Below are 12428 nucleotides of genomic sequence, written 5' to 3'. Positions count from 1 at the left end.
CATAGTAACTGTAACCACTGGCAGAGTTTGGAAGTTTTTGCATTGATTTTCTTTTTATGGACATTTGTTCTCACTCACTTTTACTCTTTTACAGCAAATGGAATGCCAGCAGGTCAGACTGATTTATGTTTTGGACAACTTAAATTTGGACTTGCCATTTAAAAGAACACAGGGCACAAGTCAAGATCTGTTTTCTTAAGTAACAGGAGTACAATTTTAAAAAAATTCCTAACTGCTCCTATAATACCCGTAAATAAAACTGGTGCCTTCTAGTGGTTTACAGTTGTCTTTTACTGAATGGACTAAAAGGACTACACTTTATCTTTTTGGTGCTAGAGAGTGAATTCAGGGGCATTTGACCACTGAGCCACGTCCCAGCCCTATTTTGAATTTTATTTAGAGACAGGGTCTGGATGAGCTACTTAGTGCCTCATTTTTGCTAAGGCTAGCTTTGAATTTGAGATCCTCCTGTCTCAGTCTCCTGAGCTGCTGGGATTATAGGTGACACTTCGCCCAGCTACATTTTCTTAGCCTAAGTGACCAAGTGGGATGAGATGAAATACAGGTTTTAAGAAGGGTCCCTGGCCTGGTGAAGGCTTAGATTCAGGAGATGCGTTTAGTGTGGGTCACCTGCCTTCCCTTGGGTGATTTCAGTAACTTACCCTTCACCTAGTGACCAACGAGGTGGCCACAAACTCTTTACAGAGATGAACTTGCCCGTCACCTTCAGGGAGAGCAGAGTTGAGGTGACCCAGGGCCTCCACACTTTCCACTGTGCTACCTGGGGCTTTGGGCCAGTTTTCTAGCCTAAGTCCCCTGTCTCCCTGTGCTTGGCCTCCAGATCAGGGACAGCCAGTGCAGCCCAATTAAGTGCGGACTCCAGAGCCAGAACACCTGCATTCACATCTCTAGTCCACCAGGTGCCAGGGCCAGTGCTCTGGGCCTCAGGAGAATGGAAGTGGCTGCAGGAGTTAATCTTAAACACCTAGTTAACACCATACATGTGCTTGCTGAATGAACAGGTCAATTTTTCTGGACTTCTGGTGCTCCTACAAGCTTGGTACTTAAAGGAAAGCAGATATTATCTTTGGGCCTAGCTGGAAAACCAGGCCAAATTTGAGTGTGGTATTATGTGTGGGTACACTACATGCTTTTAAATATAATGTATTTATGTATAAATGTCATATTCATTTATATACATATGTTTACCACTGATATGTATGTATGTATGTAGGTGTGTGTGTGTGTGTGTGTGTTTCAAATTGAATATATATATATATATATATATATATATATATATATATATAGACACACACACACAGATTTTTACCAATGGTTCTTAGATTTGTAGAATTTACTTGGAACCTACTTATGTGGTGTACATTGCACTATTAATTTTCTGTTCTTTTCAATAATATTGTATTCCCTTGAAGACAGGAACTATCTTAAGCTTATTGGATTGACTGAGTCAGCAACATTTGTCAAAATTTTTTGATGCTAAAGATAAATTATATATATATATATATATACACACACACACACACACACATATACTGATATATAATTAATACATATATATCGTACTAAGCTAATGTCAGGCATAAATTAGAAAACTCCAATTTGAATTAAGACTATACCTTTGATTTAGTGTTTGTAGCTTTTATGATTTAACCTGATAAATTATTTTCACTCCTCTTATATGGTTCACAGTATATATAAATCATATCATTAATGCACATGAATTTATATACTGAGCCTTAATATTTCTCAAGGGACGTGATGACACACTGGCATAGCGACTGTATTTCAAATTGAATTTTTATTAAGATTATTGTTGATTCACATGAAGTTGTAAGAAATAATAGATCGCTGTCTTTTAGCCATGGAAAAAAAGGATAAATATTGTTTGTGCATGTTTGTGCCTGTCTTTAGGGTCTCCAAAAGGTAACAAAACTTAGAAATTAAAGTTCTGCTTCCTCCTTTCAATTAATATGTTTGGGTCAGTTAAATGAGGGGGAAGACAGTATTATACACATATATGCATATCATTCACATTCACTGTATATGTGCAAGCCTTTATATGAAAGAGAATCATGCTTCTTTTCACCCCACTTTTTATTGACCAAAATAGTAAAAATCCATGTGGTTTAAAGTAGGGCTCAGTGGAAACAGAGATCTGTATCAAGATGAGTCTCTTTCCTTAGAGGGAAGATTGGGCCAGATGGGTATTTTAACTAAAATGTCACTTGTCAGTAACAACTTCAGTAATAATAATAATATTGATTAACAGTTATTAATAATAATTATTTATTAATAATAATAATTATTATTATCATTTTTGGTACTAGGGTCTAACCCAGGGGCACTTTATCATTGAGCTATATCCTCAGCCCTTTTTTTATTTTGTATTTTGAGACAGGGTCTCACTAAGTTGCTGAGGGTCTTGCTAAGTTGCTAAGGGTGGCCTCGAACTTGTGATCCTCCTGTCTCAGCCTCCCAAGTCTCTAAGATTACAGGCATGTACCATTGTGCCTGGCGCACACATCTGTTCTTAAGCAAAATCCAAGATTTTGTAAGACTTGTACTCAGATTATCATTGAATAGCTACATAGAGCTTAAAGAGGATGAAACATTCCAAGGACTGGATTGGAATAATCAGATGAGGAGTGGTAAAGAAATCTAATTATTTTATCTTGATTCTATAAAATGAGGAGGCCTGGCTAAATGACTCCAAATGCACATGATCTTTAATAATCATGAAACTTCTTGGTTTAGTCACCAGCCCAGACCTAGAACGTAGGTGCTCATGTGCTTAGATTAAAAATGAAATGATGTAACAAGTAAAAATCCTCTGGTGCCTGATGAAAATCCAAAGTCTGCCTGTCTGACTCACACAGGAGACTGGGAGACTTCCAAGACCTTTGGTGACGGTTCTGTTTCCTTTTGCCCACTGGACATTGTAACCTCTTATCTCTGTGGTGAATAAATCAGCAATAGCAGGTGCCATACACACTGCCAAGGTTACTTTTTAAATGGGGGGAAAAGATAGGTAATAATGTTGTCATTCGAGATCACGTGACCTGCCAGAGGTGTTATCCTTGGAGGTCCGGAGGGCATTAGCGTGTGTATTTCAGACACAAATTCTACTGAGTTTGGGGAACTGATCGGCTTTGGGAACTGAAAGTTAACCTTTGTTTGCTTGTATAATTAAAACAGGGGACTTGAAAGTCATAGTTTGAGGAGTAAACACACTGAAAGGATGGAGGTTATCAGTCTGGGAGACTCTTGGGTCAATTTGGCTGAGAAAAGCATCCGGAGTGTTTTAACCAAGCAGCCCCTGCTCTGCAGGCCCAGGCCAGACTCCCCCTGGCTCATCTGCCTGATGGTCGGGTAGAGATCAGTGGCTTCCTGAGAGGCAGCTGTTGGAGGTCCCCTGACCAGGCCATCGTCAGTCATTGTTTTGGTTAATAAGATTGTACAGGAGAAAAGCAGACGGAGCCCAGGCTGGTGAGCTGACCAGGGCAGCACGCCTTAATCAGAGGCCCCTTGTCACTGAAGAGCAGGCGCCACGTAGGAGCAAGAAACACTGAAGCACCCAGTGAAACTGTGTTAACATCTGCTCACTGGCTGGTTTTACAAAGCATTTGATTAATATTTGGGGACATTAGCGTCAAGAATGTCTTTATCTGCTTTTTTCCCCTCAAGGAAGACTGGGTTGGAGTGACATCTCTGTACTTTGTTTTCCAAGTAGTTGAAATTCTTTTTTTTTTTTTTTTTAATATTTTTTAATTGTCAATGGATCTTTATTTTATTTATTTATACTCAGTGCTGAGACTTAAACCCAGTGCCTCACACATGCTAGGCAAGCACTCTACCACCGAGCCACCACCCCAGCCCCTGAAATTCTTAACAATAACCCCACAGAATGCTGCTAGTAGCTATCGATTGAGAATCCCATGAAGAAAGTGGAATTTGAGAACCAGAATGACAGATCAGTTAAAAGCTGGAGCCTGGAGTCCAACTCCTGGGCTAGATCACTGGCTGAAACATTTACAAGCTTTGTGATTTTGAGTAAGTCATTTAACCTCTCTGAGCCTCAGTTTTTCTCATCTATACAATGGGGCTACAGAGTGTTCCATTCGTATTAGCTGCTGTTAACCCTGTGAATGATTTTACCAGCTAGCCAATGACCATAGCCGTAGTGTGAAGTTTATCATTCCTTCATCTTGGTGCCTTTCTTGGTCCTTCTCACATCAAGTATGATGAGTGAGATAAGCTGATCAAATAAATATCTCCGGGGAAAGAAAACTTTTCCCATCTGTGATTTCAATTTTCTCTGGCAGCAGCTTCCCAGAGAGTCATGGTGACTTCATTCTCAAGCATATTTTGTTCCTGGGTCACTACCTGGGAAATAAAGGGTGTCTGCCTTTACATCATGAATAGATAAACCTTTATCGATCGTATTCCATTAACCGTGGGCTGTTAGCTAAGAGACTGGATCTTTCACAAATGGAAGAATTTGCTTCAACATTTTTGGTAACTCCCTGACCAATTAAGATAGTCCTTCAGGGGTCCAAGGAGGGGGACCAAGGAGTCATGGAGTTTTGATACCAGGTAGAGGAGAAAGGGATTAAAGAGGAAAACCTGCGGCTGGACATTTGCAGGCAGCTCCACTGGAAGTTGGCTTTGTTTAGTGCCCAACTTCTTAAAAGATTTTCCTCGGCTGAGTGGGCTTGGTGGAGCACTGGCCTGAGAGCGTTGCTGAGCAACGAGATTTTGTGGCACTCGCTACTCAAATAGTCAAGCAACCCATCCATTCCCGGCCTCCCCCTCTACTGGCCCTCAGCTACCACCAGAGCCTCTGTTAGACAATGAAGTGTGTGGCAGAGGGAGGGACCGAGATAGGGGGCGAAGTTTAATCATTGAACCAGGCGGACTGGAAGTATTTAGGCGGCAGCACCCAGCTCAAGGCCTGGACTAGAAGTGCTCAGCGCCCTGGAGTCGTGGGAAAAACACTGCCCTATTCTTTGGTCTTTAGTCTTCGCCTAAATCAGGAGAAACCAAACTTGGGGAAACATGTTTGCGGTACATTTGCTGGCATTTTACTTCACCAAGCTAAAAGAGGATCAGATAAAGAAGGTAAGGACTCACAAAGCCGAGAGATGTGGGGGCCTTCTGCAGATCTCCTCCTGCATCAGAAAAGGACTCAGGAGCTGGGGGTGTCGCTCAGGAGCAGAGCTGCTTGCCTAGCCCGGGGGAGACCCTGGGTTCCATTCCTAGTTTCAGAGAGCTTATGAAGAACAGCTCTGCCAGCCTCTGACAAGTAAAGACTCAGAGTGGGAAGGGGAGGTACGTCTGTATACCCCTGGGCAGTGCCTTACTGTCCCGAACCCTGAATTTCAGTGGAACTTTCTGGCAGATATCACAAAGGAAGGAGCTGAGGAGAAAATGTAGGGAATGCTTGAAGGAGTTTGTCTCAGGAATGTAAGAGGAGGCTTGATTCAGGGATGCTTTGGGGGAAAGGCCACATGGAAGAGTCATTTGTAAAGAAGTTTTAAGAACTTTTGAAGAAGATCTGATTATGCATATATTTGAAAGCATATAAAATATAAGACCCCCAAGAGGAATGTAAAATTTATTTGTTTGCAGTAACTGGGGATGGAACCTGGGGCCTTGCTGTCTACCACTGAGCTATATCCCCAGTCCCTTTTGTTTTTATTGAGACAGCATCTCGATAGGTTGTCCTGGCTGGCCTCAAACTTATGATCCTCCTGCCTCAGCCCCCTAAGTAGCTGGGATTATAGTGTTTGCCATTGTGTCTGGCTATATAATTTGCTTATATTATAATGTATATATTTTACATATATATGTTTGTGTGTGTGTATATATATATATATATATATATATATTTTTTTTTTTTTTTTGAGGGCTCCATATATAGTTCATGCTAGCCTTGAATTTCTGGCCTCAAGCCATCCTCCTGTCTCAGTCTCCCAAATAGCTGAGGCTACAGGTGCATACCACTGTGCCTCGTAGTTTTAATGTGTGCTAATTGAAATGTTTATTATTAGCACATGCTATTTGCCAACAGTGCACTATTAAAGGTGTGCATTATTTGGTCACTTTGCCCCAGGAACTAGATTACAAAACTCATTCCAAATTTGGCTAGTTAAAGGTTGCCAAGGTCAACTGTGGGTAATCAGATTCTCTCCAGGCAGCTGAAACAAGCCTGCCTTTCAGGCTGCACTGGGCCAACTGACTGTCAGAAGCAGCAGGGCCACCGAGTGGCATGACTCAATTTATAGATAACAGATGGACTCAGCCAAGGTCACCCAGGTATTTAAGGTGAAATCCAACTAAACCTACATCTGAGATTGCTAATCCCAGCTGTTTCTATTTACTATGATGTCTTCCTGCTTTTCCAAATAAGAGGATGAAGCCCTCACAGCCTTAGTGTGTTTGGTGAGATAAACTTCCACTAAATTCTATTCATGAGGAAGTTAGGTGAGAGGTACAGCAAACTTAGAAATATAAAGCAGTGAGTTTAACCTTTTAATTTGTATTTGTTGGTTAGACTCACAGAGCCCCCTACTGGAGACTTGAGGAGGTGAACGAATACTCCGCAGCCCTGCTTGGGATTCCCTTCCTGTTATTACCTTTGCTTGGGAAAGATGCAACTCCCACTCCCAAGAGGGAGGCTTGGAACCCTGAAATCTTTGGTTCTGCAAAGTTATTTCATTTCCTTGGCCCCTCTGTGGTGGCTGACCTTTTGTTCCACCCTAGGTTAAGGCAAGACATGTTTGTCCACCAGCCCAATTACAGGCTCCGATGGCCTCTGTGGAAACGCAGGCTCCCGGGTCCTTTTGCAAGAATCAGTCTTTGTAAATACCTGGAGTCAACCTGCCCCCTCCCTGTGGGAGGCAAGAAAGTGGAGCATTTTGCAGTTAACCTGGGAACCTAAGTGTTTCTGGGGGAGCCTGCTTTGTGGCTCTTGGGCTGAGTCATAGATTCTGAGAACATTCCTCCATGTGAATGTTCTCAGAAACACATCTGGTCAAAAGGCACCCTGTGGTCCTGTAGCCAGTCCTGTCTTAGCTTGTGCCTCTAGAACGTCTGAGCTCACACATGCCTGCAAAGGTTACTATTCAGACTCTGGAACGGGTTTTTTTGTTTTTTGTTTTAAATCTCCTCATTCCAACATTAAAGACAAAAATAAAACAAAACAAATAAGAAGAATGGAAAAGAGGAACCCTCTGACAGCTTCTTTTCCAATTCAGTATGTTGACATTATTTGACCTGTCGATAGCACTTGGCCGGGCCTGGACACTGACCTGCAGACTGCTCTTCCATAAGAACAGGACAGGTCAGGTTTTCAGTGAGTCTTTTTTATGGTTTAGTAAGTCAACATTATGAAAATGTGGAAATGTTGCCTTTATTTTTTATTTTATTTATTTATTTGGTACCAGGGGGATTGAACCTGGAGGGGTTTAACCACTGAGCCACATTCCCAGCCCTTTTTTATATTTTATTTAGAGACAGGGTCTCTGAGTTGCTTAGGGCCTCGCTAAGTTGATGAGACTGTCTTTGAACTCAAGATTATCCTGCTTCAACCTCCCAAGCCACTGGGATTACAGGTGTGCGCCATGGTGCCTAGTGAAATGTCACCTTTAATTTATCTTTAATGACAAATACTGTCATGTATGTTATGTGGGTGCCCTTGTGGCCATTTTTTTTCCCATTATTATATCGATAATGTGCTGTATGTACAGTTCTGCATCTTTCTTTTTTCTTTTTGGTACTAGGGATTGAACCCAGGGGCAATCACTTAGTCACAATCCCAGCCCTTATTTATATTTTATTTATTATTTATATTTTATTTAGAGACAGGATCTGACTGAGTTGCTTAGGGTCTCACTAAATTGCTGAGACTGGCTTTGAACTCGAGATCTTCCCGCCTCAGCCTCCCGATCCTCTGGGATTACAGGCATGGGCCACTGTGCATCTTGATTTTAGCACTTATTGTTTTGTTGTAAATGCTTATATCCACTCCTCCATTATCTGAATAATTATTAATTTAATGTCTTCCTAATATTTATTAAGTAGGTATGTCACAATTTATTTAAACTTTGCCTTCTCAATGACATTTGGATCCTCAAAAATATTCTTTTTTAGCAACTAAAATATTGTTACATATGTGAGATCATTTGAGTTCTCTGTTCAAAAATTTTACCTAATTTGACTCAGAATGAAAGTCAGATTCCTTACAATGAAAAATATATTGCCATGACAAAGATGGGCCTGTGATTATTTTTCTCCATATTTAGCATTATTTAAAAGGTTAAATCTGACTGCTTTATATTTTTAAGTTTGCTGTACCTCTCACCTAACTTTCTCATTTAATAAATAGAATTTGGTGGAAGTTTCTCTCACTGGCTGTCAGAAGCAGCAGGATAGATTTCTGAAGTGAAACCAGTAGGTCAAAGAGCAGAACCTCTTTATGACTCTTGTTTCGTCCCAGGAGACCTCTGGACTAAGTGATCCCTAAGGCCCCATCCAGCTTCTACATTTTGCAGTTCAACAGTTCTGAGCTTCAAGGGGTGTTAACAACCCTTGTTGTTTGTGAATTTGCTTTTTCCAAGATAAACGCGATGGTTGCTGGCTCTCCTGTTTAGATGACATTTCCTATTACAGTTTGTGAGTCCCTCCAAAAGTGAGCTTGCTGTTCTGCAACCCCAACTCCCTCCTTTGGTGCCGGGGACATGTGTCCCTGGTTACACATGCCCCAGATCACCTGCATGGATTAAAAAGATAGTTTTTTTTTTCTTCCTGTCCTAACAAACATACATTTCATTCTTCCTGTTTAGCTACTGGGCCAGGGACATAAAGAATAGATAAGAAACTGCTGGGTTGACATTCTTTCCACCATAACTTTGACTTATTGAAAGCAGAAGCCACCAATGGGCTAAATGACACTGGCAGGATGCAGTTCACAATGGCCCCCAAAGGGCCTCAAAAGCCGTGTCTTACTTACGAGGATGTCATTCTGTGGATGCCTGAGAAGCTCTTGATACTCTCAGGCAGAGCAAAAATGATCAGCAGGTTGAGGGGGCACAGCCTGAGGGGCTTTGACGTGATGATAAAGGACCAAGCTTGGTTCCCACATGGGGCATTCCCACTCTTTCTTCTCCAACCCCAATTACGTGGGTCACGTCCGGTCCGTGCGGTTTTTTGTGATTGTGTGTGGCTGTGCCACCAATTAATCCTCAACAGACGCGGGTGAGTAGGAAGCGCCTAATGAAGCCTGACCTGGTTATAGTCTTTCTTCTCAGACCCGCGGAAACCCAGTGCTCCTTTATTGTTAACAACCCTCTAATGATTTTCTGGCCTCTCTCTGGTCCCCAAGTCCCCAGAGCCATGAGGCCCTTTCACTGGATTGGGTCTTTCTGTCCCTCTGAGGCCTGGCTGACGGCTGGGCACCCTCCTAGGATAAAGAGGGGAGCCTTGTGCTTCTGGTGTCATTTGTTGGTTGGGCACATGGATCCCCCATGGAGCTGTGAGCCAAAACCAGGCTGCGGAGTGGTCCCGGTGCTGTCCCTAATCTACACCTCTATGAATGCTCCTTCTGGCTCCAAGCCTTGTATTCCTCATCTCTCAGTTAGGGACAATAACTGTTGCCTCATCTGGCTGCTTCAAAGAGATATTATAGGGTTTTCATTTTTTGGTAATGGGAATTGAACCCAGGGGCGCTTAACCACTGAGCCACAACCCCAGCCCAGGAGCAAACTTTTCTCTAAGAACACGGGTTACAGTCTATAAAGTACTTTTGTGTATGTCACCTCATCAAATCTCTATGACAGCTGGGTACGCTGGCACATGCCTATAATCCCAGAGGCTGGGGAAGCTTTTCTGCCCTTCCTGATGTGGTATCTTAACACCAAGTGGACTGAACACACCCGTGCTTTTTATCGCTTCCTTCCTTTGGGGTAGGGGTCCTTTGCCTCAATTTCTTGGTTACTTGAATGACATCCGCTCATTTCCAATAGCAATTTGAGATGAGTTTAAAAATTAAACTTCATTTTAATTAGGACAGCCAGTTAAATCAAAATGGAAATATAAAGGATTAGATTTTATTTTTAAAGGAATTTTTTTTTTTTTTGGTGCTGAGGATTGAACCCAGGGGTACTCAACAACTGAGCCATATCCCCATCCCTTACTACTTTTTATTTATTTATTGACTTTTTGGTACAGGGGATTGAACCCAGGGGTGCTGAGTCACATCCCCAGCCCTTTATATTTTTTTTATTTTGAGAAAGGGTTTTGCTACATTGCTGAGGCTGGCCTCAAACGTGCAATCCTCCTGCTTCAGTCTCCCCAGTCGCTGGGATTATTGGCATGTGCCACTGCACCCGTAAGGACTAGGTTTTAAAGATTGCAGTTGGAAACTGAATTTAGTTCTGAGCTTCCTAACAGCCAATAAACAAAGGGAAATGTTTTTGGATATGTCTATAATCATAATTGGATCAAAGGAAATTGCCCTGTTTAGGAATTGAAGATTCAGGCTATAGACTGTCCTTGCCAGTGGAGAGGAAATGGTACCACAGGAGAGGCCTTGAGGTGGGAATTGGAAGCCCTGCATGCTCCAGGAAGTCCCCACCCCCTGGCTACTGTCTGGTCAGAATAGCAGGAAGTCGATTCTTCCCCAGAGCTTGCCCTTTAGGAGGAATAAGCGGGCACCTCTCAGTCTTCCGTTTCATCTGCTCCCCCAGCTCCCCACTTCGTCCCTGGCTGGTGGAGGGGCCAGCTAAGGAGACAGTGGGAGAGCCCATCACAAAGCTGCCCCTCAGTTGGGATGCAGCCTCAGGGTGGGAGTGGGAGTTTACAGCCTTGGCTGCAGGGCAAGCACCCCACCTGCCAACCCTGTCACCCCAACATCTGTTCCAGGTGGACAGATTCCTGTATCATATGCGGCTCTCTGATGAGACCCTTCTGGACATCATGGCCCGGTTCCAGGTTGAGATGGAGAAGGGCCTGGGGAAGGACACCAACCCCACGGCCTCGGTGAAGATGCTGCCCACCTTTGTCAGGGCCATTCCAGATGGCTCAGGTGAGTGGGGCTGGGGCTTCCGGACCTGGTCCCTGGCTCCTCCTGACTGATGAGTCCCTGATGTTTGCTTTTATACCCATCTTCTCTCCCCATGTCCCTTCTCCCTGACCCTCTTGGCTTCAGTGCTGCTGACCACCTTTGGGATCCACACATTAAGACACCTGGCATTCTCGCTGCCTCTGTTGGCCTCACACATTCTGTCCTCTGTCTCTTTCTCTTTTTGGTACCATGGATTGAACCCAGGGGTGCTTAACCGCTGAACCACATCCCCAACCCTTTTTATATTTTATTTTGAGGTAGGGTCCCCAAGTTGCTTAGGGCCTCGCTGTTGCTGAGACTGGCTTTGAACTTGCAATCCTCCTGCCTCAGCCTCCTGAGTCGCTGAGATTACAGGTGTGCACCACCGCACTCAGCCTGTCTCCTGTCTTACTGCAGCATCCCCCCATTCTCGCCCTGGTGAGCACCACCTTAGCTTTCCAAGAGTAGTCTAGAAAGATCACTCAGTGCCTCAGATGGGAAGCATCCTCCTACTGGGTCAGGTGCTTATCAGAATCCTGCTCACCATGGTGGATGAGAGTCTCCCCTGGACTAATGGCTCCATGAGGCCTGGGACTTATTCACCGCAGCGTTCGGAGCATCTAATGCACTGTGGGCCTGACATAGGAGTTGAAAGAACAATAAATGGCATTCATTCCTAGATGCCTAGATTCTAGGCTAGAGAAATAATGAAAGGAAGCATGTTGCAATGGAAAGAGAATTAAATGACAATTCAAGAAAATTAGATTGTAGGCCTGACACTCTGACATTCCTTGGTGACTTTGGGCAAGTGATGAGCCTTGATTTCTCCATCTGTAGAATGAGAGCATTGGCCTAGGTATTGGTTTCTATCGTTGTGTTTTATTTTGATCTCAGTTGCTTAGGGCCTTGCTGTTGCTGAGGCTGGCTTTGAACTTACCTTTGTAGGGGTGAGCGGGAGCAGGCTGGCTGGCCCAGGGGTCTGCATTAGGACTAGGCTCCATATTTGCCTGGGCATAAGATTTAGATTCACCCCGGGCAATTCCTAAACATGTGGTTTCCCAGGTCTCTCCCTGGAGGTCTAGTAAAATTTAGTGGATTCACACGACACAAATGTACGCTCTTACAGTCTGGCTGTCAGAACTCTGAAATGGTTCTCGTTGGGCTAAAATCAAAGGGTTGGCAGGGCTGCCTTCCCTCTGGAGGCTCCAGGGAGCACATCTCCCTGCCTTTTCCAGCTTCTGGGAGCCACCGCGTTCCTTGGTTTATACTCCTTTCTGTCTTCAAAGCCAGCAGTGTCACGTCATCA

General features: G+C 43.6%; 1 protein-coding gene across 1 annotated transcript in view; it reads left to right on the top strand.

Moving 5' to 3' along the window:
* The first annotated feature begins 4855 nt into the window (after positions 1 to 4855).
* Positions 4856 to 12428, top strand: part of Hkdc1 (hexokinase domain containing 1) — a 46468-nt gene continuing 38895 nt past the window's right edge. Inside the window, exons 1-2 of the mRNA XM_046419667.2 lie at positions 4856 to 5139; positions 10942 to 11104. Of these exons, the coding sequence (XP_046275623.1) occupies positions 5077 to 5139; positions 10942 to 11104 (226 nt within the window). The 5' untranslated portion in view covers positions 4856 to 5076. The remainder of the gene's footprint in view (positions 5140 to 10941; positions 11105 to 12428) is intronic.

The sequence above is a fragment of the Marmota monax genome, unplaced genomic scaffold (genome assembly GCF_021218885.2).
Source record: "Marmota monax isolate L192 unplaced genomic scaffold, Marmota_monax_Labrador192_F-V1.1 WCK01_AAM20220418_F8-fsc00019, whole genome shotgun sequence".
NCBI lineage: Eukaryota > Metazoa > Chordata > Mammalia > Rodentia > Sciuridae > Marmota > Marmota monax.
This window is presented reverse-complemented; position numbering and strand designations above follow the sequence as displayed.